Source organism: Oncorhynchus masou, chromosome 10, assembly GCF_036934945.1.
Source record: "Oncorhynchus masou masou isolate Uvic2021 chromosome 10, UVic_Omas_1.1, whole genome shotgun sequence".
NCBI classification, from domain to species: domain Eukaryota; kingdom Metazoa; phylum Chordata; class Actinopteri; order Salmoniformes; family Salmonidae; genus Oncorhynchus; species Oncorhynchus masou.
The window spans coordinates 41,187,402-41,215,169 of record NC_088221.1 but is presented as its reverse complement, the minus strand read 5'-3'; the positions used below and the strand labels follow the sequence as shown (position 1 = coordinate 41,215,169).

At 41.8% G+C, this 27,768-nt stretch overlaps 2 protein-coding genes across 5 annotated transcripts in view; one reads left to right on the top strand and one right to left on the bottom strand.

Annotated features, from left to right (window-relative positions):
• The window catches only part of ramp1 (receptor activity modifying protein 1), a 78,782-nt gene extending 55,517 nt beyond the window's left edge, over positions 1–23,265 (top strand). For both annotated transcript variants that reach the window (XM_064976811.1, XM_064976812.1), the window contains exon 3: positions 22,124–23,265. In XM_064976811.1, coding sequence (XP_064832883.1) covers positions 22,124–22,379 — 256 coding nt within the window. In that variant the 3' untranslated portion in view covers positions 22,380–23,265. The remainder of the gene's footprint in view (positions 1–22,123) is intronic.
• LOC135547635 (NEDD8-conjugating enzyme UBE2F-like) overlaps positions 1–27,768 on the bottom strand; it is a 167,472-nt gene that overhangs the window by 35,914 nt on the left and 103,790 nt on the right. The window lies entirely within an intron of this gene.

The following is a 27,768-nucleotide window of genomic DNA, read 5'->3' as shown; positions in this document are numbered from 1 at the left end:
TAAGCACGCTATAATGTCCAATGGGCTAATCAAACTCCCTCAGCTGTTAAATCACACAGAAACCCCCCCAGGACCATAACACCAGGGTGGCTGACATGATGTAGAGAGGTGAGGAGAGGAAAGTGTTTAGTGCCCTAAATTCACAGGACTCGTACATAGCAACAGTTGTGTATTTATCTTCTTTCACCAGCCTCTTTTGATATGAAGGTTTGGTCTTCGGTTCTGAGTATATGTGTTCTATGGTCATCTGAGATGTGCGAGGTGACCTGTTTAGAGATTAACAAAATGGTACCCCCCCTCCATTTATAAAAATGTTTTGGTGAGCTCAACGCGTCATTTCTGTAGAGAGAAATCAAAACAAGCACGAGAGAAATCAGATTGAGAATTGTGGGTCACTATGGGAAGTTGTAGTTTTCAACAGGAAAATATTCAACCTAGTTCAAGCACAGAAAATGTGGTAATTAACTACAATGCCCATAACCCATTGCACCTGTACTGCCTGCCCTGATTGCTCCTTGACAGACAAATGAGAGAGGAATCTACACAACACAACAACAAGAGAGAGGGATAGAGACAGTTTGTGAGGTAGCTCTACCCGATTGGTAGTTGTAGTACTTGGTAATTAGCGGTCATTTTAAGGTCATCATTTAATGTTTTTTTAAATGTTTTATCTAAATTGAAAATAGTGATGATTATTTATTATGAACTGAACCGAAACCGAACCAACATCAGAAAGCACTAATCATTCAGTACTACAAGCTAACTAATTAACTCACTCACTCACTCACTCACTCACTCACTCACTCACTCACTCACTAACCTACTTTGCTATTTATCCTTCCTTTCCCTTTCATTCTCCATTCAGCTCCAGGTTCATGTTCTATAAAGTTTCTAATCTATTGTTAGTATCTCTATATATCAGACTGTTGAGAGCTGTGGCAGTCTGTCATGCCTGTTGGGGAGTCATTCATGATGCAGACATGCCTGTCTGAGTTTACTGGCCAATAAGCTGCTACATCATATCTGCACCAAATCTTCAGAGTTCAGTTGTGTGGAAATAATTGAGGTTGTTGAACCACTATGATTGGATTGCTAACTACACTGTAACCAGAGGAATTGCATTGGGTTTGTCCACAGCTCTCCAGATGGATGCTGGCCGGGGAGTTATTTTCCCCATGCCAGCATCCCAAATGGCACCCTGTGGGCTCTGGTCAAAAGTAGTGTGCTATATAGGGAATAGGGTGCCATTTGGCACACACACCTTATTCTCTGTCTCTTAATCCAAGAAGCTATACCTCTGTTCTCCCGATCAATAGCCAGATTGTTCACCTTGGGCCCTAATGTTCCCATTGGATTTCCATTCAGGGAGAAGGTAAAGCTGGATGCAATTGGCAGGGATATCAGAGGCTTGTCTTCTCATCTCCCTGCCTGCCTTCAGATAAAATCAGTATTCTGCTGAGAATTAAATTTGATGTGCAGCCCAAATGCCACCATATTCCATGTATAGTGCAGTATTTTGGGCCCTGGTTAAAAGTATGCACTATAAAGGGAATAGGTTGCTATTTGGGACGTAGGCTCGCTCAAGATCAGTTTCTCTGTCTGGTTCTGAAGGCTCAGCTTCGATCCCCCCTGCTGTTGGTTGATGAACGTTTTTTTTTTGCGTTCTGTTTTGTGTGTGTGTGTGTGTGTGTGTGTGTGTGTGTGTGTGTGTGTGTGTGCCCGTGTGCGGTGTCTATCTCTCTCATCTGGCTAATGGAACAGTATGTTGAGGGACCAATCTACCACTCTGCTTTGAGAGCTGCAAGAGGGAGCATGTTGAGTTTTATCAAAATGCCTTCATTTGCAGGCATAGTAACACAGAAACAAACAAGTATAGGGATCGAGAGAGGCGGGGAGAGGGAAGGAAAAAGAGAGAGAGACACTATTAGCCTTCCTTCAGCAAAGGGCCAACACAACTTCGTACTCTGGTCAGGAGGCACAGTTTCTTATGTTGGTTGACTCGTGACTCATTTTCTGACATTTGAGAGAATAATTTATTAACCTTTTAAAGATTATTTTTTTCTACTTATTACATCATATCCTTTGACTTTTCAGTTTGACCTCGCGTCAGATCAATGTCTCCAACTGTTGCCTCCAGATATGATTTAATGTGGGACTTACTATTACAGCTTCAGGAATGTCAAATGTTGTCGTCATAACGACAGAAATGCACAAGCAATCCTTTAGCCTTAGGCTTTCTCTTCAACCCATATCTCTGGTTCCATTTCACATCCCATGTTGACACACTTTACTGTAAGCATTGAACTGTACAGTTCAGAATGTGTGACCCACAGCTGTGCTGCAGATAGAGGTCTTGCTGCGGATAGAGGTCTTGCTGCGGATAGAGGTCTTGCTGCGGATAGAGGTCTTGCTGCGGATAGAGGTCTTGAGGTCTTGCTGCGGATAGAGGTCTTGAGGTCTTGCTGCGGATAGAGGTCTTGCTGCGGATAGAGGTCTTGCTGCGGATAGAGGTCTTGCTGCGGATAGAGGTCTTGCTGCGGATAGAGGTCTTGCTGCGGATAGAGGTCTTGCTGCGGATAGAGGTCTTGCTGCGGATAGAGGTCTTGCTGCGGATAGAGGCCTTGCTGCGGATAGAGGTCTTGCTGCGGATAGAGGTCTTGCTGCGGATAGAGGCCTTGCTGCGGATAGAGGTCTTGCTGCGGATAGAGGTCTTGCTGCAGATAGAGGTCTTGCTGCAGATAGAGGTCTTGCTGCGGATAGAGGTCTTGCTGCGGATAGAGGTCTTGCTGCGGATAGAGGTCTTGCTGCGGATAGAGGTCTTGCTGCGGATAGAGGCCTTGCTACTACAGCTGTACAGGCAACATATGATGTCTGACAAAAGCTCAAGCATTGAACCTGCAACATCCTAATGTGATGGCAAACCTCTGGAAACATTATACATTCTTCTAAAGAGCAAAGGTTTTAGCTTATACTGTACATGCATGTACAAAATACACAGGTTCTGTGCACTGCAGGTCTGCACAGATCAACTGATGTTCACAATGTCTATGCAGACATGATCTTTAAAGCAATCAAGAATTTGTGCAACAGATGGAACCTGTTAATCAACTGCTATGCCTTCTACCACAGAACTCAGTTGGTCCTGTTCCCTGATTGGTTCTCCTTCCTCCCTGTGGCATATCCCTCTGATCTCTCTGTGTATCACAGCACCTGACCCTCTGCATGGTGCTGCTCGTCACTCACAAAGAGGCCCCTAAGTACTGCTGGGATTGTTTCCTTGTGTTACGCTCCCGGTGGAATGCTTCTGACGTGGAGAGCTCTTTAAAAGCAAGCCAGCCAGCCAGCCAGCCAGCCAGCCAGCCAGCCAGGCAACACTACATGTCATCTACAATAACAATAGGCTTGTCGTGCCCTCCTTGAAAGCGAGTGAGTGTCACATTGCTGATTGCTCATTGTTATGGTGAGTCGGAGATGAAAGAGAGATGAGCTGCCAAATGCTCAAGAACCTCTGAGTTTCTCCCTGTAAACTCTTAGAAAAAAAGGTGCTATCTAGAACCTAAAAAGTTTTTTGGCTGTCCCCATAGGAAAAACTTTTGAAGAACCCTTTTGACTTCCATGTGGAACCCTTTCCACAGAGGGTTCTACATGGAACCCAAAATAGTTCTACCTGCAACCTAAAAGTGTTCTCCTATGGGGAGAGCCGAAGAAGCCTTTCGGAAACCCTTTTTCTAATAATTCAGAAGGGATGAGGATACATCAGCTGCTGAGAGAGAGACTGTTGAGAGAGAGAGAGACTGTTGAGAGAGAGAGAGACTGTTGAGAGAGAGAGACTGTTGAGAGAGAGAGACTGCTGCGAGAGAGAGAGACTGCTGCGAGAGAGAGACTGCTGAGAGAGAGAGAGACTGCTGAGAGAGAGAGAGGCTGCTGAGAGAGAGAGAGGCTGCTGAGAGAGAGAGACTGCTGAGAGAGACTGCTGAGAGAGAGAGACTGCTGAGAGAGAGAGACTGCTGAGAGAGAGAGACTGCTGAGAGAGCGAGACTGCTGAGAGAGAGAGAGGCTGCTGAGAGAGAGAGAGACTGCTCAGAGAGAGACTGCTGAGAGAGAGAGACTGCTGAGAGACTGCTGAGAGAGAGAGACTGCTGAGAGAGAGAGACTGCTGAGAGAGAGAGAGACTGCTGAGAGAGAGTGAGACTGCTGAGAGAGAGAGACTGCTGAGAGAGAGTGAGACTGCTGAGAGAGTGAGACTGCTGAGAGAGTGAGACTGCTGAGAGCAATTGCTGAGAGAGCGAGACTGCCGAGAGAGAGAGACTGCAGAAAGAGAGAGACTGCAGAGAGAGAGAGACTGCCGAGAGAGAGAGACTGCGGAGAGAGAGAGACTGCGGAGAGAGAGAGACTGCCGAGAGAGAGAGAGACTGCCGAGAGAGAGACTTCCGAGAGAGCGAGACTGCAGAGAGAGAGAGACTGCAGAGAGAGAGAGACTGCAGAGAGAGAGAGACTGCCGAGAGAGAGAGAGACTGCCGAGAGAGAGAGAGACTGCCGAGAGAGAGAGAGACTGCCGAGAGAGAGAGAGACTGCCGAGAGAGAGAGACTGCCGAGAGAGAGAGACTGCTGAGAGAGTATTCCTTTAAAGCTAGTTCTTGCATCGTACTGTCAAACGATACATTTACTCTAAAAAGCACTAATATTTCTGAATATCTGAATAATTCCATTGGCATTACAGTAACTGATTCCATGGGAAGTCTTGGCATAATTTTCTTTGATGGATGTAAATGTGATCATACACTGTAGTATCTTTGAAGAGCTGACACCAGGGAGAACTGCAGCAGTGTTACTGCTATGCAGACGAGGCTCCGAACAAAGCAGAGCTGAGCTGAACCGCAATGTAGGCAGAAAAAAGATGTAGAGCTTCTGTAGGGCAGCAGAACTGAGGTTCTGTAGGGCAGCAGAACTGAGCTTCCGTAGGGCAGCAGAACTGAGGTTCTGTAGGGCAGCAGAACTGAGCTTCTGTAGGGCAGCAGAACTGAGGTTCTGTAGGGCAGCAGAACTGAGCTTCCGTAGGGCAGCAGAACTGAGCTTCTGTAGGGCAACAGAACTGAGATTCTGTAGGGCAGCAGAACTGAGCTTCTGTAGGGCAACAGAACTGAGCTTCTGTAGGGCAACAGAACTGAGCTTCTGTAGGGCAACAGAACTGAGCTTCCGTAGGGCAGCAGAACTGAGCTTCTGTAGGGCAACAGAACTGAGATTCTGTAGGACAGCAGAACTGAGCTTCTGTAGGGCAGCAGAACTGAGCTTCTGTAGGGCAACAGAACTGAGCTTCTGTAGGACAGCAGAACTGAGCTTCTGTAGGGCAACAGAACTGAGATTCTGTAGGGCAGCAGAACTGAGCTTCCGTAGGGCAGCAGAACTGAGCTTCTGTAGGGCAACAGAACTGAGATTCTGTAGGGCAGCAGAACTGAGCTTCTGTAGGGCAACAGAACTGAGCTTCTGTAGGGCAACAGAACTGAGCTTCTGTAGGGCAACAGAACTGAGCTTCTGTAGGGCAACAGAACTGAGCTTCTGTAGGGCAGCAGAACTGAGCTTCTGTAGGGCAACAGAACTGAGCTTCTGTAGGGCAGCAGAACTGAGCTTCTGTAGGGCAACAGAACTGAGCTTCTGTAGGACAGCAGAACTGAGCTTCTGTAGGACAGCAGAACTGAGCTTCTGTAGGGCAACAGAACTGAGCTTCTGTAGGGCAGCAGAACTGAGCTTCTGTAGGGCAACAGAACTGAGTTTCTGTAGGGCAGCAGAACTGAGATTCTGTAGGGCAACAGAACTGAGCTTCCATAGGGCAACAACTGAGCTTCCGTAGGGCAGCAGAACTGAGCTTCCGTAGGGCAACAGAACTGAGCTTCCGTAGGGCAGCAGAACTGAGCAACAGCTCTGGTGGACATTAATACAGTCAGCATGCCAATTGCACGTTCCCTCAAAACGTTTGATATCTGTGGCATTGTGTTGTGTGACAAAACTTCACATTTTAGACTGGCCTTTTATTGTTCCCAGTACGAGGTGAACCTGTGTAATGATCCTGCTGTTTAATCAGTTTATTGAAGTGCTCACTAACAGGGATGTAAACAAATGTGTGCACACAATATGAGAGAAATAAGCTTTTGGTAAGTATGGAACATTTCTGTGATCTTTTATTTCAGCTCATGAAACATGGGACCAACACCTGACATGTTGCGTTTATATTTTTGTTCAGTATAGATCTTAGAACTAGACAGTGGAGCTGTAGAACTATAGAACTGCCAAATTGTAGATTACATTTGTAGAACTGTAGATTAAAATTGTGGAACTAGAGGACTGTCGAATTGTAGATTAAAGCTGTAGAACTATAGAACTGTAGAATTGTAGATTAAAGCTGTAGAACTATAGAACTGTAGATGAAAGCTGTAGAACTATAGAACTGTAGAATTATAGATTAAAGCTGTAGAACTATAGAACTGTAGATTAAAGCTGTAGAACTATAGAACTGTAGATTAAAGCTGTAGAACTATAGAACTGTAGATTAAAGCTGTAGAACTATAGAACTGTAGATTAAAGCTGTAGAACTGTAGAACTGTAGATTAAAGCTGTAGAACTATAGAACTGTAGATTAAAGCTGTAGAACTATAGAACTGTAGAATTCTAGATGAAAGCTGTAGAACTATAGAACTGTAGATGGAAGCTGTAGAACGATAGAACTGTAGAATTATAGATGAAAGCTGTAGAACTATAGAACTGTAGAATTGTAGATTAAAGCTGTAGAACTATAGAACTGTAGATTAAAGCTGTAGAACTATAGAACTGTAGAATTATAGATGAAAGCTGTAGAACGTTTCTACAGAATTCTGGTAGAACTAGATCTTTGGTCTGGCTACACACACAGGAAAGAAAGGGACACAGGCATGTACTGTATCTCCCTCCCATCAAGTGCTGCAATGATACAGGCAGCTAACTTGATGAACAAAATGAACACTTTGTCTCTAAGAGTTTGACAGAGTGGCCTGTATGGGATGCTGAGGTTTGCAAGGAGTATGAGGAAGATAAGTAATCTAGCATTCTATGTGTGTGGCAAACTTTGTGAGGAGTGGTGACACACATCCATTTCAGTTTCGAGCCAGAAGCAAACGGGAAAAGTGCTTGGAAAGGTGGTTTTGGCGGGAGAAGACTCTCCTGACATCACGCAGTTCCAGTTGAGCGACTGTACTTCAATAACATAGATGCTTCCTTCAATTAAACATTTAGGGTTGTGAACAACCACGTTGATGAGGTGAGCTTATAAAAGATTTCCCTTATCAAGAGTATATCCCATGTGCATATAAGACTTCTATTAAACACCATGCCCAGATGACATCTCTGTTTCCTGACTCCTCGCTACAAATGGTACGATTTACACTCAAACACACTGAGGGAAGAACCCTTCAGGAATAAAGAAGTTCATGCAGAAGTTACAGTAGATGAGGGAAAATGAACATGGAAAAACTATAGACCTGAGTACTGAAGTGTAGATACAAGCTGTCTTGTCCAGAGCTGACCATGTACTTCTTAGGCTATTTACAGAATAACAAGTACTGGGTGCTTTTTAGCAATAGATATCAAGAAATCCACAGAGGACGACCAATTGGATCCCAGGCTGCGTAAGTGTGCAGCGCTCATCATTGTTGGCATCAATAACCCACATTTTTCATTGTTACCAGGAAATATTCCAAAAGTATGAAAAGTCAGTGTTTAGGACAGAGCACTATTACAACAACCACCTCAGTCAGGGTTTAGGACAGAGCACTATTACAACAACCACCTCAGTCAGGGTTTAGGACAGGGCACTATTACAACAACCACCTCAGTCAGGGTTTAGGACAGAGCACTATTACAACAACCACCGGCAACAACCACCTCAGTTGTTAATTATCTTTATTTAACTAGGCGAGTCAGTTAAGAGCAAACTCTTATTTACAATGACAGCCTAGGAACAGTGGGTTAACTGCCTTGTTCAGAACTACAGATTTGTACGTTGTCAGCTCAGGGATTTGATCTTGAAACATTTCGGTTACTAGTCCAACGCTCTAACCACTAGGCTACCTGCCACCCCAGCTTCATGATGTAGCTACATGAGGTAACTTCAACCAGCTTCATGAGGTGGTCACTTGGAATGCATTTAAATTAACAGCTGTGCCTTGTTAAAAGTTCCTTTGTGGAATTTCTTTCCTTCTAAATGCTTTTGAGCCAATCAGTTGTTTTGTAACAAGGTAGCGGTGGTATACAGAACATAGCCCTATTTGGTGAAAGACCAAGTCCATATTATGGCAAGAACAGCTCAAATAAGCAAACAGTCCACCATTACTTTAAAACATGAAGGTCAGTCAATACAGAACATTTAATTAACTTTGAAAGTTTCTTCAAGTGCAGTCGCAAAAAACCATCAAGCGCTACGATGAAACTGTCTCTCATGAGGTCCGCCACAGGAAAGGAAGACCCAGAGTTACCTCTGATGCAGAGGATAAGTTCATTAGAGTTACCAGCCTCAGAAATTGCAGCCCAAACGAATGCTTTACAGAGTTCAAGTAACAGACACATCTCAACATTAACTGTTCAGAGGAGACTGCGTGAATCAGGCCTTCGTGGTCAAATTGCTGCAAAGAAACCACTACTAAAGGACACCAATAAGAAGAAAACACTTGCTTGGTCCAAGAAACATGAGCAATGGACATTAGACCTGGTAGAAATCTGTCCTTTGGTCTGATGCGTTTAAATTTGAGACGCAGCGTTGGTGAACGGATGATCTCCACATGTGTGGTTCCCACCATGAAGCATGGAGGAGGAGGTGTAATGGTGTGGGGGTGCTGGTGACACTATCTGTGATTTATTTAGAATTCAAGGCACACTTAACCAGCATGGCTACCACAACATTCTGCAGCGATATGTCATCCCATCTGGTTTGTGCTTAGTGGGACATTAATTTGTTTTTCAACAGGACAATGTGTAAGGGCTGTGTAAGTGCTATTTGACCAAGGTGAGTGATGGAGTGCTGCATCATATGACCTGGCCTCCAAAATCACCCGACCTCAACCCAATAGAGATGCTTTGGGATGAATTGGACTGCAGAATGAAGGAAAAGCAGCCAAAAAGTGTTCAGCATATGTTGGAACTCCTTCAAGACTATCGGAAAAACATTCCAGGTGAAGCAGGTTGAGAGAATGCAAAGAGTGTGAAAAGCTGTCATCAAGGCTGCAACTTTGAAGAATCTAAAATATGAAATATATTTTGATTTGTTTAACACTTTTTTGGTTACTACATGATCCAAATGTGTTATTTCATAGTTTTGATGTCTTCATTATTATTATACAATGTAGAAAATAGTAAAAATAAGAAAAACCATTGAATGAGTAGGTGTGTCCAAACTTTTGATTGGTACTCTATATATGTACAGTGCCTTCAGAAAGTATTCAGACCCCTTGATTTTTCCTTATCAATCTACACACAATACCCCATAATGACAAAGCAAAAACAGTTTATTTGAAGTTTTTGCTAATTCATTAAAAAAAATGAAAATATCACATTTACTCAGTAGTTTGTTGAAGCACCTTTGGCAGCGATTACAGCATTGAGTCTTCTTGGGTATGACGCTACAAGCTTGGCACACCTGTATTTGTGCAGTTTCTCCATTTCTTCTTTGCAGATCCTCTCAAGCTCTGTCAGGTTGGATGGAGAGCGTCATTGCACAGCTATTTTCAGGTCTCTCCCGAGATGTTCGATCAGGTTCAAGTCCGGGCTCTGGCTGGGCCATTCAAAGACATGCAGAGACTTGTCCCGAAGCCACTCCTGCATTGTCTTAGCTGTGTGCTTAGGGTTGTTGTCCTGTTGGAACATGAACCTTTGCCCCAGTCGGAGGTCCTGAGAGCTCTGCAGCAGGTTTTCATAAAGGATCTCCCTGCACTTTGCTCCGTTCATCTTTGCCTCAATCCTGACGAGTCTCCCAGTCCCTGCCACTGAAGAACATTCCCACAGCATGATGCTGCCACCACCATGCTTCACCGTAGGGATGGTGCCAGGTTTCCTCCAGACGTGACGCTTGGCATTGAGGCCAAAGAGTTCAATCGTGGTTTCATCAGACCAAAGAATCTTGTTTCTTATGGCCTGAGAGTCTTTAGGTGCCTTTTGAAAACTCCAAATGGGCTGTCATGTGCCTTTTACTGAGGAGTGACTTCTGTCTGGCCACTCTACCATAAAGGCATGATTGGTGGAGTGCTGCAGAGATGGTTGTCCTTCTGGAAGGTTCTCCCATCTCCACAGAAGAACTCTGTCAGAGTGACCATCGGCTTGTTTGTCACCTCTCTGACCAAGGCACTTCTTCCCCTGATTGCTCAGTTAGTCCGAACGGCCAAGTCTAGGAAGAGTCATGGTGATTCCAAATGTCTTCCATTTAAGAATGACGGAGGCCACAGTGTTCATGGGGACCTTCAATGCTGCATAAATGTTTTTGTACCTTCCCCAGATCTGTGCCTCGACATAATCCTGTCTCAGAGCTCTATGGACAATTCCTTTGACCAAGTACTCTCTAACATCCTGTTTACTTTCTTATTTCAGTAAATAAGACAATCTCCTTTCTTTTTTTCATTCAAGCAGAAAAACAGAGAAAGGAATCGGGAGAATGTTTTGTAATACAATACAATGCACCGGTTTGGCTTCTCACTGCAGCAACAACAAATAAAAAGGGATCCAATTTGCTTCACGCTTTGTTTGCCTCAGACTCCCACATGAGTTGTGTTTGTTCCCATTTGTTTACAGTCAATGGAGCAAACAAACCCTAAACAAACTAAGCTCTTTCTCTAGCTTGTCAATTACCATCTCTCTGTATCATCCTCTGTTACAGAAACAAAGCTTTCAAAGTCATTCATTTGGATCATTTATGTAATGACATGGGATGACATAATGGGAGCAGGAAACAAGTGATCTCTGGAGTTGAAAGATCTTTTTCAGTTGTTCAACATTCAGTTTTCAATAGCAAATATCAGCAGGTACAGTCAGCTATATGGCACTCAAAATCTCTGAGATTACGATCTTTCTGATGCCTGTTTAATAAAGATATTGAATGATGAATGGGCAGAGTCTGACATTGTATCTCAAAGTCTCAACCTTTACACTGCTGATTCAATATGTAACTATATGACTTTGTCATGAGGGTTGATGGGGATGAGGAAAATCAGCTCTCAAGACATTATCCAGAGCAAGGTCTTCAGTAAATGTCACAGAGCCACTCGCTCATTGACATGACTTACAAGGGGTTGCCCTCCTGCCCTTTTTAAATGTGGCGTCATGTTATTTCAAGTGGGCAGCTAGCATGTGACAGGTTCAGAAGAAAGACGTGTAACAGTTCTGTATGCCAGCCTGGTCTCATAAACTAGTACATGTAAATGCGGGACACTCAAATTAGTATGATATGTTACATTTGGTATGGTTACATAAAACAGATTAGCAGATGTCTTCAGCGCACAATTTCTTCTTCTTCTGTGCATCCCCCCCCAGTCCCCCCATTGCAGCGCCACCACCCTCAAAGCACCTCCCACGGCTATGGCTTACCTTAACCCTAACCCCTAACCCTAATGGTTGCCACCTAGCTAACATTAGCCTTAGCCACTCAGCTAACATTAGCCTTAGCCACCCAGCTAACATTAGCCTTAGCCACCCAGCTAACATTAGCCTTAGCCACTCAGCTAACATTAGCCTTAGCCACCCAGCTAACATTAGCCTTAGCCACCCAGCTAACATTAGCCTTCGACACCCAGCTAACATTAGCCTTAGCCACCTAGCTAACATTAGCCTTAGCCACCCAGCTAACATTAGCCTTAGCCACCCAGCTAACATTAGCCGTAGACACCTAGCTAACATTAACCTTAGCCACGCAGCTAACATTAGCCTTAGCCACCTAGCTAACATTAGCCTTAGCCACCCAGCTAACATTAGCCTTAGCCACCCAGCTAACATTAGCCTTAGCCACCCAGCTAACATTAGCCTTAGCCACCCAGCTAACATTAGCCTTAGCCACGCAGCTAACATTAGCCTTAGCCACCTAGCTAACATTAGCCTTAGCCACCCAGCTAACATTAGCCTTAGCCACCCAGCTAACATTAGCCTTAGCCACCCAGCTAACATTAGCCTTAGCCACCTAACTAACGTTAGCCACAACACATTTTTATTCGTAACATTTAAGTTTAGCAAATTCATAACATACTGTATCATAGAAATTGTAATTCATAACATATCATACCAAATGGATGATGGACCTCTACAGATTAATACATACCATAACATATCATACTAATTGGAGCGTCTCGGATTGACAATTACTATGTTACGTCTACCCGAGTCCAGGTTGCAGCGGCTTCTGTAGATTGAGGAAGGTTAGGGGACCAACCACCCGTTGGTTTATAACACAAGGTGCCATTATTTTTGTTCTGGAATGGAGACTAGGTGATCGGAGCGGAGGCAGTGAAATGTTAGCTAACCGTTTATAGCAAGCAGTGTGAACACTAGGTACTGCTTTGGAGCGCGTGTCTTGTTTCGTGCATGCATGTGCATATGTGTGACTGTGTGTGTCTGTGTGTGTGTGTGTGTGTGTGTCAAACCGTCTGTCTGTCTGTGCGTGTCTTGCCATCAGTCAGTCTGTCAACAGCTTCCAAGGCCTCTAATGTTGCAGTATGAAAAGTAAACAGTAAAGAGTACATCGAAGAGGACAGTAAAGAGGACAGTAAAGAGTACATCGAAAAGGACAGTAAAGAGGACAGTAAAGAGTACATCGAAGAGGACAGTAAAGAGGACAGTAAAGAGTACATCGAAGAGGACAGTAAAGAGAACATCGAAGAGGACAGTAAAGAGGACAGTAAAGAGGACAGTAAAGAGGACAGTAAAGAGGACATGGAAGAGGACAGTAAAGAGGACAGTAAAGAGTACATCGAAGAGGACAGTAAAGAGGACATGGAAGAGGACATGGAAGAGGACAGTAAAGAGGACAGTAAAGAGTACATCGAAGAGGACAGTAAAGAGGACAGTAAAGAGGACAGTAAAGAGTACATCGAAGAGGACAGTAAAGAGGACAGTAAAGAGTACATCGAAGAGGACAGTAAAGAGGACATCGAAGAGGACAGTAAAGAGGACATCGAAGAGGACAGTAAAGAGGACATCGAAGAGGACAGTAAAGAGGACAGTAAAGAGTACATCGAAGAGAACAGTAAAGAGGACAGTAAAGAGTACATCGAAGAGGACAGTAAAGAGGACAGTAAAGAGTACATCGAAGAGGACAGTAAAGAGTACATCGAAGAGGACAGTAAAGAGGACAGTAAAGAGGACATCGAAGAGGACAGTAAAGAGGACATCGAAGAGGACAGTAAAGAGGACAGTAAAGAGGACAGTAAAGAGGACAGTAAAGAGTACATCGAAGAGGACAGTAAAGAGGACAGTAAAGAGTACATCGAAGAGGACAGTAAAGAGGACAGTAAAGAGTACATCGAAGAGGACAGTAAAGAGTACATCGAAGAGGACAGTAAAGAGGACAGTAAAGAGTACATTGAAGAGGACAGTAAAGAGGACAGTAAAGAGGACATCGAAGAGGACAGTAAAGAAGACAGTAAAGAGGACAGTAAAGAGTACATAAAGAGGACAGTAAAGAGGACAGTAAAGAGTACATCGAAGAGGACAGTAAAGAGGACAGTAAAGAGTACATCGAAGAGGACAGTAAAGAGGACAGTAAAGAAGACAGTAAAGTAAAGAGGACATCGAAGAGGACAGTAAAGAGGACATCGAAGAGGACAGTAAAGAGGACAGTAAAGAGGACAGTAAAGAGGACATCGAAGAGGACAGTAAAGAGGACAGTAAAGAGTACATCGAAGAGGACAGTAAAGAGTACATCGAAGAGGACAGTAAAGAGGACAGTAAAGAGTACATTGAAGAGGACAGTAAAGAGGACAGTAAGGAAGATTTCGAAGAGGACAGTAATGAGGACAGTAAAGAGGACAGTAAAGAGGACAGTATGTGAGAGAGAAAGGAGGGGGTGGATTTACACTGTCATGTCTCTTGGAAGAGCAGGAAGGAAGGGGTGGATTTACACTGACATGTCTCCTGGAAGAGCAGGAAGGAGGGGGTGGATTTAAACTGACATGTCTCCTGGAAGAGCAGGAAGGAGGGGGTGGATTTAAACTGACATGTCTCCTGGAAGAGCAGGAAGGAAGGGGTGGATTTACACTGACATGTCTCCTGGAAGAGCAGGAAGGAGGGGGTGGATTTACACTGACATGTCTCCTGGAAGAGCATGGAGAGGGAGGGGGTGGATTTAAACTGACATGTCTCCTGGAAGAGCAGGAAGGAAGGGGTGGACATGTTCCCTGGAAGAGCAGGAAGGAGGGGTGGATTTACACTGACATGTTCCCTGGAAGAGCAGGAAGGAGGGGGTGGATTTACACTGACATGTTCCCTGGAAGAGCAGGAAGGAAGGGGTGGACATGTTCCCTGGAAGAGCAGGAAGGAGGGGGTGGATTTACACTGACATGTCTCCTGGAAGAGCAGGAAGGAAGGGGTGGACATGTTCCCTGGAAGAGCAGGAAGGAGGGTGTGGACATGTTCCCTGGAAGAGCAGGAAGGAGGGGGTGGACATGTTCCCTGGAAGAGCAGGAAGGAGGGGGTGGACATGTTCCCTGGAAGAGCAGGAAGGAGGGGGTGGATTTACACTGACATGTTCCCTGGAAGAGCAGGAAGGAAGGGGTGGACATGTTCCCTGGAAGAGCAGGAAGGAGGGGGTGGACATGTTTGGAAGAGCAGGAAGGAGGGGGTGGACATGTTCCCTGTAAGAGCAGGAAGGAGGGGGTGGACATGTTCCCTGGAAGAGCAGGAAGGAGGGGGTGGACATGTTCCCTGGAAGAGCAGGAAGGAGGGTGTGGACATGTTCCCTGGAAGAGCAGGAAGGAGGGGGTGGATTTAAACTGACATGTTCCCTGGAAGAGCAGGAAGGAGGGGGTGGACATGTTCCCTGGAAGAGCAGGAAGGAGGGGGTGGATTTACACTGACATGTCTCCTGGAAGAGCAGGAAGGAAGGGGTGGACATGTTCCCTGGAAGAGCAGGAAGGAGGGGGTGGACATGTTCCCTGGAAGAGCAGGAAGGAGGGGGTGGACATGTTCCCTGGAAGAGCAGGAAGGAGGGGTGGATTTAAACTGACATGTTCCCTGGAAGAGCAGGAAGGAGGGGGTGGACATGTTCCCTGGAAGAGCAGGAAGGAAGGGGTGGATTTAAACTGACATGTCTCCTGGAAGAGCAGGAAGGAGGGGGTGGACATGTTCCCTGGAAGAGCAGGAAGGAGGGGGTGGACATGTTCCCTGGAAGAGCAGGAAGGAAGGGGTGGATTTAAACTGACATGTTCCCAGGAAGAGCAGGAAGGAGGGGGTGGACATGTTCCCTGGAAGAGCAGGAAGGAGGGGGTGGATATGTTCCCTGGAAGAGCAGGAAGGAGGGGGTGTATATGTTCCCTGGAAGAGCAGGAAGGAGGGGGTGGACATGTTCCCTGGAAGAGCAGGAAGGAGGGGGTGGACATGTTCCCTGGAAGAGCAGGAAGGAGGGGGTGGACATGTTCCCTGGAAGCGCAGGAAGGAAGGGGTGGATTTAAACTGACATGTTCCCTGGAAGAGCAGGAAGGAGGGGGTGGACATGTTCCCTGGAAGAGCAGGAAGGAGGGGGTGGACATGTTCCCTGGAAGAGCAGGAAGGAGGGGGTGGACATGTTCCCTGGAAGAGCAGGAATGAGGGGGTGGACATGTTCCCTGGAAGCGCAGGAAGGAAGGGGTGGATTTAAACTGACATGTTCCCTGGAAGAGCAGGAAGGAGGGGGTGGACATGTTCCCTGGAAGAGAAGGAAGGAGGGGGTGGATATGTTCCCTGGAAGAGCAGGAAGGAAGGGGTGGATTTAAACTGACATGTTCCCTGGAAGAGCAGGAAGGAGGGGGTGGACATGTTCCCTGGAAGAGCAGGAAGGAAGGGGTGGATTTAAACTGACATGTTCCCTGGAAGAGCAGGAAGGAGGGGGTGGACATGTTCCCTGGAAGAGCAGGAAGGAGGGGGTGGATATGTTCCCTGGAAGAGCAGGAAGGAAGGGGTGGATTTAAACTGACATGTTCCCTGGAAGAGCAGGAAGGAAGGGGATCTGTAGAAATAATACAAGGGGAATAACACTGTTCTCTTCTGATGCAATATATAACTATAAGGACCATTATTTATTAATTTTTATTTCATCTTTATTTAACCAGGTAGGCTAGTTGAGAACAAGTTCTCATTTACAACTTGCTACCTGGCCAAGATAAAGCAAAGCCGTGCGACACAAACAACAACACAGAGTTACACATGGGATAAACAAACATACAGTCAATAACACAATAGAAGCAAATAAAATCAGTGTGTGCAAATGGCGTGAGGAGGTAAGGCAATACACATGCCATAGTACCGAAGAATTACAATAACTACCACACCTTCTGCATATGCAAACCCCGACTACACATAGTTCAGCAGGTCACATAGCTAAACTGTATTAGAAGAGCCAGAGTATATATACTCCACATTAGGTCATGTAAAGAAGATAGGATCATACAGAAGAAATGATTACAGGTATATGTGTGTGAGTTCAGACAAGATAAGTTAATACTGACAAGGGAAGATACAACCTCCTGTGTGTGTTGAGACAAGACACGTTTAGCGGAGCTCTTGAAATTGTGCCATATCTGGGTTATTATAAATCTCTTAGTTCTCAGTACTGAATAGGTTCCAGGGGTGCCCTTGCCTTAGCCTCCCTTAGGGAGAAATGTTTTGGAGAAACGTACAGGGAGAGAAAAGGGACTGTCTCGGAACGATTAATTTCCTCCGATGATGGAATGTTGCAGATGACGTGACTTTGGCAAGAGTGTTCTTTCAATAAAGCAGCTGTAATATCATGGTATTGAATCCTGTCATGTCAATAAATTGGTCATGGCCGTACATCTGTAGTGGATAAATGTGTGAGGAGAGAATAGGGGTTTGCTCATATTTCTATTCTTGCTTGAGGTCTAATTTTACACTGTTCTCCTATCACTATTTCTCTCTTCTCTTTTTCATTATTTCTCTCTCATCTCTCTCTCCCTCGTTCCTCTCTCTCTTCCTCTCTCTTCTGTTCATAATGATCACGATGCATGATTATAATGTCTGTCTGCCTTGGAAGATGAGCCAGATGGTCTGCCTTTTACCCTGTGTATCACTCTCCCACTGGGGGATTGGGTAAGCTGAGACAGACATTACCCCTCGGTTGTGTTAGGGGACACCTGTGGATTATAAAAAGGTCCTAGCTATGCCAGGCATGCCACACCAGGGAGGATGTGGGTAGAAAGAGCAGGCCATATGGAGGGCATGTTCTGAGGAGAGGGGGGAGAGCTCTTGTTCAGGAGGAGGGGAGGGTGGATGTGTGTCTCTGTGTTTTTCACTCTCTATCTGTCCTCTGTCATTACCAGGGGTCATTACTCTCAATCATGGCAGGCCTATACCCACTAGGGAGCACAGTCACACGCAGAGAGCTGTATGAGAGAAAATATTGATTTGCACACGACGGTTGATTGCACCATTAGTGTGTGTATTCCGTTTGTGTATTTCATTTTCAAAGTCTCTCCCCTAACTTCAAATTAACATTGCCTACAGTACGTTCCATGAAGGCAATCCAGGTAGATGTTAGAGGGCCCTTTTACTGAAGAATGTGTTCGTTTCATATGATTTGTGTTTAGCTTCTTCATGTTTTGGGGTTGTTTTTCAATGTATTGTTGTGTATATAGATATGTACAGTGTAATTGATGTGCACATAGATATACAGTTGAAGTTGGAAGTTTACATACACCTGAGAGAAATACATTTAAACTCAGTTTTTCACAATTCCTGACATTTAATCCTAGTAAAGATTCCCTGCCTTAGGTCAGTTAGAATCACCACTTTATTTTAAGAATGTGAATTGTCAGAATAATAGCAGGGAGAATGATTTATTTCAGCTTTTATTTCTTTCATCACATTCCCAGTGGGTCAGAAGTTCAAATACACTCAACTACTATTTGGTAGCATTGCCTTTAAATGGTTTAACTTGGGTCAAACGTTTCTGGTAGCATTCCACAAGCTTCCCACAATAAGTTGGGTGAATTTTGGCCCAAGTTTGACGTTTGATCCAAGTTAAACCATTTAAAGGCAATGCTACCAAATACTAATTGAGTGTATGACCCACTGGGAATGTGATGAAAGATATAAAAGCTGAAATAAATCATTCTCTCTACTATTATTCTGACATTTCACATTCATAAAATAAAGTGGTGATTCTAACTGACCTAAGGCAGGGAATTTTTACTAGGATTAAATGTCAGGAATTGTAAAAAAAAAAAAAACTGAGTTTAAATGTATTTGGCTATGGTGTATGTAAACTTCCTACTTCAACTGTATAGTGTAATTGATGTGTATATAGATATGTATAGTGCAATTGATATGTATATAGATATGTATAGTGTAATTGATGTGTATATAGATATGTATAGTGTAATTGATATGTATATAGATATGTATAGTGTAATTGATGTGTATATAGATATGTACAGTGTAATTGATGTGTATATAGATATGTATAGTGTAATTGATGTGTATATAGATATGTATAGTGTAATTGATGTGTATATAGATATGTATAGTGTAATTGATGTGTATATAGATATGTATATAGATATGTATAGTGTAATTGATGTGTATATAGATATGTATAGTGTAATTGATGTGTATATAGATATGTATAGTGTAATTGATATGTATATAGATATGTATAGTGTAATTGATGTGTATATAGATATGTACAGTGTAATTGATGTGTATATAGATATGTATATAGATATGTATAGTGTAATTGATGTGTATATAGATATGTATAGTGTAATTGATGTGTATATAGATATGTATAGTATTGATATGTATATAGATATGTATAGTGTAATTGATGTGTATAGATATGTATAGTGTAATTGATGTGTATATAGATATGTATATAGATATGTATAGTGTAATTGATGTGTATATAGATATGTATAGTGTAATTGATGTGTATATAGATATGTATAGTGTAATTGATGTGTATATAGATATGTATAGTGTAATTGATGTGTATATAGATATGTATAGTGTAATTGATGTGTATATAGATATGTATATAGATATGTATAGTGTAATTGATGTGTATATAGATATGTATAGTGTAATTGATATGTATATAGATATGTATAGTGTAATTGATGTGTATATAGATATGTATAGTGTAATTGATGTGTATATAGATATGTATAGTGTAATTGATGTGTATATAGATATGTATATAGATATGTATAGTGTAATTGATGTGTATATAGATATGTATAGTGTAATTGATATGTATAGTGTAATTGATATGTATATAGATATGTATAGTGTAATTGATGTGTATATAGATATGTATATAGATATGTATAGTGTAATTGATGTGTATATAGATATGTATAGTGTAATTGATGTGTATATAGATATGTATATAGATATGTATAGTGTAATTGATGTGTATATAGATATGTATAGTGTAATTGATATGTATATAGATATGTATAGTGTAATTGATGTGTATATAGATATGTATAGTGTAATTGATGTGTATATAGATATGTATAGTGTAATTGATGTGTATATAGATATGTATAGTGTAATTGATGTGTATATAGATATGTATAGTGTAATTGATGTGTATATAGATATGTATAGTGTAATTGATGTGTATATAGATATGTATAGTGTAATTGATGTGTATATAGATATGTATAGTGTAATTGATGTGTATATAGATATGTATAGTGTAATTGATGTGTATATAGATATGTATAGTGTAATTGATGTGTATATAGATATGTATAGTGTAATTGATGTGTATATAGATATGTATAGTGTAATTGATATGTATATAGATATGTATAGTGTAATTGATGTGTATATAGATATGTATATAGATATGTATAGTGTAATTGATGTGTATATAGATATGTATAGTGTAATAGATATGTGATGTGTATATAGATATGTATAGTGTAATTGATGTGTATTTAGATATGTATAGTGTAATTGATGTGTATATAGATATGTATAGTGTAATTGATGTGTATATAGATATGTATAGTGTAATTGATGTGTATATAGATATGTATAGTGTAATTGATGTGTATATAGATATGTATAGTGTAATTGATGTGTATATAGATATGTATAGTGTAATTGATGTGTATATAGATATGTATAGTGTAATTGATGTGTATATAGATATGTATAGTGTAATTGATATGTATAGTGTAATTGATATGTATATAGATATGTATAGTGTAATTGATGTGTATATAGATATGTATATAGATATGTATAGTGTAATTGATGTGTATATAGACATGTATATAGATATGTATAGTGTAATTGATGTGTATATAGATATGTATAGTGTAATTGATGTGTATATAGATATGTATAGTGTAATTGATATGTATATATATGTATGTAATTGATGTGTATATAGAATGTATAGTGTAATTGATATGTATATAATATGTATAAATGTGTATATAATATGTATAGTGTAATTGATAATATAGATATGTATAGTGTAATTGATGTGTATATAGATATGTATAGTGTAATTGATGTGTATATAGATATGTATAGTGTAATTGATGTGTATATAGATATGTATAGTGTAATTGATGTGTATATAGATATGTATAGTGTAATTGATGTGTATATAGATATGTATAGTGTAATTGATGTGATAGACATGTATATAGATATGTATAGTGTAATTGATGTGTATATAGATATGTATAGTGTAATTGATGTGTATATAGATATGTATAGTGTAATTGATATGTATATAGATATGTATAGTGTAATTGATGTGTATATAGATATGTATAGTGTAATTGATATGTATATAGATATGTATAGTGTAATGATGTATATAGATATGTATAGTGTAATTGATGTATATAGATATGTATATAATTGATATGTATATAGATATGTATAGTGTAATTGATGTGTATAGATATGTATATATATGTGTATATAGATATGTATAGTGTAATTGATGATATGTATATAGATATGTATAGTGTAATTGATATGTATATAGATATGTATAGTGTATGATGTGTATATGATATGTATAGTGTAATTATGTATATAGATATGTAGATATGTATAGTGTAATTGATGTGTATATAGATATGTATAGTGTAATTGATGTGTATATAGATATGTATAGTGTAATTGATGTGTATATAGATATGTATAGTGTAATTGATATGTATATAGATATGTATAGTGTAATTGATGTGTATATAGATATGTATAGTGTAATTGATGTGTATATAGATATGTATAGTGTAATTGATGTGATATGTATAGTGTAATTGATGTGTATATAGATATGTATAGTGTAATTGATATGTATATAGATATGTATAGTGTAATTGATGTATATAGATATGTATATAGATATGTATAGTGTAATTGATGTGTATATAGATATGTATAGTGTAATTGATGTGTGTATAGATATGTATAGTGTAATTGATCTGTATATAGATATGTATAGTGTATTTGATATGTATACAGATATGCATAGTGTAATTGATGTGTATATAGATATGTATAGTGTAATTGATGTGTATATAGATATGTATAGTGTAATTGATGTGTATATAGATATGTATAGTGTAATTGATGTGTATATAGATATGTATAGTGTAATTGTCGTTTATTGATGTGTTCTGTTCTGCTCTTGGTCTCAGCATGATTCACTGCTTAAATAAAAGGTTCAATAAAAATTACACTGTAGATCATGAAACTGGTGTTCAATTTAAAAACCATACTTTGGAGACCCATTAAGAACCCCCAAACTGTCCTAAATGTCTATTCAAAGGTGTAGGCTATTATTTACCCTCATTGGGATGTACGGTACATAAACCTCGTCTTCATTCCATTAATGTGACCTCTCACTGTTCCTTTCCATCTCTCCCTACAGACCTTACGGTGAGCTCACCAACTGCACCTACCTGATCGCCCTGAAGATGGACTGTTTCTGGCCCAACCGGCTGGTGGACGACTTCTTCATCCGCATCCACAGGCACTACTTCCACGACTGCTCCCTGTCGGGACGGCTGCTGCGTGATCCGCCCAACCGTATCCTTGGGCCATTCATCGTGGTGCCCATCCTTGTCACGTTGCTCATGACTGCCCTAGTGGTGTGGAGGAGCAAGCGCAGTGAAGGCATGGTGTAGCCAGGCCCAACCTCCAGGCCACCAGCCAGGGAGAAGAGGTCTAGAGGAGGCCCCCTTCACCTCCACCTCCACCCATGACAGACTCAGATACACATAACACTGCTGCTACGTACTACAGAACAGACATCATGGACCAGGTGAGGGACTGGGAGGACTGTCTAAGCCTGTCTCAAGGATAACATTATAGAGCTTCTCTGGTCCTATCACTCTGTTTGATAGGAGACCGAGCTAGAGGCACAGGATATAGGAAAGTACACGGACTACAAGATGAGAGTTCATATAACTACAGTAATTATACCCTGCAGGCGGACTGGTTGAAAAATAGAAGAGTGATTCCATTGCCCTTTATCTACTAAATCCAATCTGGCTGGAGAATCACAAGCTGTTTGCCATGAAGGACAGATGGTGTCTGATTGGTTTGAAGGACTTCCTGGACACATTAGGTAATTTCCTGTGCAGTGAGTTGAGACACTTTGGCACAGCTCCTGGAGTGGACTTCTTACAGTCAGTCACTGATTGGTTGATATAAAGCATCGTCCTATCATCTCTGTGCTTTATGGATGTTGTCTGTGCACTCTGTACTCTCCTCAAACACTGTTTGGTCCCCCCTGTTCCTGTCCTTGCCCGTCAGAACCAACAGATTTCCACACTCACCCTTCAAGTCCTTACTTTGTGTACTGTGCCAAAGTACCTGTCAGTAACCAAAATAATTACAAAAATATTCAAATCAAATGTGTCCATGAATAGAAAGTGAATATGAAAAAGAGAATATTATTTTATGATGTGTGCGAGACTGAGGTACAACATACTGTGCAAATGATGGATTAATAGCCTACTGTTGGTATTTCATAATGACTGTGTTCAATAAACTTGGATTAAAAACAAAGACGTGACATTGTGTATCGGGTGCTTTGCAACGGTGGTTTGGTGGGTATAACGTTTATCTTCATAGTCACGAGGCTTGTGGATTGTTTTGTAAGTTACTGACACACAGTCGTGTCTGTGTAACATCTGAGTTTATTGGGTCTTTCGTAAGGCTAATGCTGTCATCACCAGATAGGGACATTGCCTTTAAGAGCAGAGCATCCTGCTAATGGCATTTTCTGACGCTCTCTTCATCTTATTAGCACTGAGAGGCAAAGCGTCTGCGTGTCTAGCTGCCTTACTAATTGCCTTTATATTACTATGGCTGAGACACGGCTACAAGATCTGAGCTCCCAATGCCTCCAAGTAGATACCTGCTTACTTTTCACAGGGCAATGGAAAACTATATATATTTTTTCTATCTCTGTGTGTGTCTCTATCTCTCAAAGCACCTTGATTGCTTTAAGAGATATAATAAACCTTTGTGGTGCTCTAGTCAGACCCTGTATTAAAACTCTCCCCGTCATTATGAGTCTAGTCTGGCTCCTGTGTAGAACCCAGTGTACTCTGGGAAACGCAGTTAAAGACCTCCCAGAGGATAACTGACTGTTAGTCGTTGGGGACTTCATTAAGGCATTAAATATAGAGGGCATATTTATCTAATTATAATTTTATGGTGTTTTCATCTAGGTTTAATCTGGTTACCAGTCTGTTTAGCTATCATTCCACTCCTTGCCACTCTGTGTCGTATGTCAAAGAGATGTCACGGGAAATAAACCAAAATTAAACCATCTTACTGACCTGAGAACGAATGGTTTCCTCCATATTCCTGTTTTCGTTTGAGGCTGAAGACAGCAGCACATCTTAAAAAGAAATACACGTCTGAGACAACTAGGATTTGAATAGCCTTTCCTTTGCCTACTCTACAACAGCTATATTCAAGCCCAGTAGAGTAAATAGAGAAGAAGAAGCCGGTATGACCTAAGTCTCTCCGTACAAATAGAAGACTCCATCTGCTCTCAGTCCGATGCACAAGCATTGGATGTCCATTCTGCAATACTCTGCACTTCGACATGCCATGTATTTAAGGGCAGGGCTGGCCAGGGTTAGTTAGTCATGCCTTAGCTGTATTAAACGTGGCCGGTTCTCATGCAACTGATGAGAACCTTAAAACATGACAATTACCAGCAAATCAATAAAACAAAGAAAGCTTGAAGAAGGGACTAAACTAAAGCCTGTGGGTTGGGATCCGATGTTGGTGGAGTACATTTAATTACATCACAGAGTGTAGGCAGAGTTAAACAGTGTCTATTGTGACAGAGCTGGTACAGAGCTGACAGAGATTTGGGATTTCAATGTGCTTGATTTTCCCTGCCTGTGGCATGTTCCTGGGTCCCCCACATGAGTTCTGAAACTGGGGTAAACCTCCATCTTTCTCCTCTCCCTTCTCCAGAACAGAGCATAGCGGAACAGAATAGAACAGAGAAGAAAAGAACAGAAGACCAGAGCAGAAGAAAAGAACAGCAGAACAGAGCAGAAGAACAGAACAGAGCAGAAGAACAGAACAGAACAGAGCAGGGAGAAACAGAACAGAGCAGAACTTAAAGAATGGAATAGAGCAGAGTAGAACAGAACAGAGCAGAATAGAACAGAACAGAGCAGAATAGAGTAGAGCAGAATAGAACAGAGAAGAATAGAACAGAACAGAGCAGAATAGAACAGAGCAGAATAGAACAGAACAGAATAGAACAGAACAGAGCAGAATAGAACAGAGCAGAGCAGAATAGAACAGAGCAGAACAGAGCAGAGCAGAATAGAACAGAGCAGAATAGAGCAGAATATAACAGCAGAATAGAACAGAACAGAGCAGAGCAGTATAGAACAGAACAGATCAGAATAGAGCACAACAGAGCAGAATAGAACAGAGCAAAATAAGAACAGAGCAGATTAGAACAGAGCAGAGCAGAATAGAACAGAGCAGAATATAGCAGAGCAGAACAGAGCAGAGCAGAGCAGAGCAGAATAGAACAGAGCAGAGCAGAATAGAACAGAGCAGAGCAGAATAGAACAGAACACAGAGCAGAGCAGAATAGAACAGAACACAGAGCAGAATAGAACAGAGCAGAGCAGAATAGAACACAACAGAGCAGAACAGAGCAGAGCCGAATAGATAGAACAGAGCAGAGCAGAACAGAGCAGATTAGAACAGAGCAGAGCAGAATAGAACAGAAGAGAACAGAGCAGAATAGAACAGAGGAGAACAGAGCAGAGCAGAATAGAACAGAGCAGAATAGAACAGAAGAGAACAGAACTGAGCAGAACAGAGCAGAATAGAACAGAACAGAGCAGAGCAGAACAGAACAGAACAGAGACCATAAGAGAATCCTAATGAAAGTCCTGCTCACTGTGACTGAAAAAGCTGAGATGGCACTTACACATTCATACACACTTTCACTCATGCTCTGAAGCACATTGCAGGCACACACACACACACACACACACATACACACACACACACACACACACACACACACACACACACACACACACACACACACACACACACACACACACACACACACACACACACACACACACACACACACACACACACACACACACACACACACACACAACCATAGTGGGTTAAATAAAATATGCCTCAGAGAGACTAAGAAAAGAGTAGTCTGCCGTGTTTTGGTCTACTTTCGGTGATATATTTTATTCCCTCACAGGAGCACCTCAGGGAAAGTTTGTTCATGACAGAAATATGCCAGAGCCTCACGGGAGACAAAGACAAATTGGATTCTGCCACACAGACTGAACACTGAGTGAGAGTAAACTGATATGTGATGAAATACAGACATCTGTAAATTATATTACAGACATTTTATCCACTTTGTGACGACCCAGAGGGCCTAGTGCCCTCCTCTCTACAGAAACATCTCCCCTTGTCAGGTCTTCCTTGATGTGTCAGTCATAAGCTCATAATGACCCACAATGGCTATTGTCGTTAGATCGCTCACACTGAACCGATTCCGAAATCTTTATGAAAGAATAGGGGGGCAATAGAACATATGGTGGTAACCTATGTCCACACTACCACATTACACAACCTTATCATCAATGGACAATGTTACCCATTCTAATCACAACTGCATGATTCTGTGTCAATACACACTTTTCACCTCGGGAGGGACAGTGTTTGACCATTCAAGCTTCAACATGCTCTATCAGACATTCAGTTGGTTATCTATAGTAACTCCTTCTGGACTTATCCAGACTGATACGGCACGGCAGATCCAGGCTGACCTATTTTATGGAAGGAGGCCCAAGCGTAGATCTATAAAGGACACATTGTCTACTTTATCCAGACTGATACAGCACGGCAGATCCAGGCTGACCTCTTTTATGGAAGGAGGCCCAAGCGTAGATCTATAAAGGACACATTGTCTACTTTATCCAGACTGATACAGCACGGCAGATCCAGGCTGACCTATTTTATGGAAGGAGGCCCAAGCGTAGATCTATAAAGGACACATTGTCTACTTTATCCAGACTGATACAGCACGGAAGATCCAGGCTGACCTATTTTATGGAAGGAGGCCCAAGCGTAGATCTATAAAGGACACATTGTCTACTTTATCCAGACTGATACAGCACGGCAGATCCAGGATGACCTATTTTATGGAAGGAGGCCCAAGCGTAGATCTATAAAGGACACATTGTCTACTTTATCCAGACTGATACAGCACGGCAGATCCAGGATGACCTATTTTATGGAAGGAGGCCCAAGCGTAGATCTATAAAGGACACATTGTCTACTTTATCCAGACTGATACAGCATGGCAGATCCAGGCTGACCTCTTTTATGGAAGGAGGCCCAAGCCTGTGATACACTGCTGGATCCGGGTTGTTCTAGTAACAGCAATACACATATCCATCTTGTTGTTGAGTAACCTCAGCAAGCGCCGCTGTTTTTGTCTTTATCTCAGCGTCATGTCTCGTTATGGCTGCTGTTTCTCTCCTCTGGAAAGAACAATCTTGTACAGTGTTTATACTGTAACTGGCCCATGGTGACAAGCAGCATGCGCTCAACAGTCATAACACACTACAGTCCATGACATCACAAAGATGTCAGACACAATCAAAATCAATAAAATGACAGAAAGTGGAATCTCCTTGCTAATGATTCAAGGAGTCATTAATCAGTTAAGTGTCACAGCGTATATTTGCAATCACACGGCTTTTGTGTTATTTCTGGAGAAGACTGATATGAGACGTTCTGGAGGATTGGAGAGGTCCCAAAGCTCTGAACGAGACAGAAACGTACTAATTACCAAGGAGACAGTTCCACAGGGAGACAGACAGGGATGAGGACAGAGATGGAGGGAGAGAGCGAGAGAGAAAGTTGGAGAGAAACTGTGAGATAGAGGGAGATGAGGAGTACAGAACTCATAATTAGAGTGTAATTTATCACTTTGATGCATTAGAAATCCGTAGAAACTGAACCCAGACCGGGCCT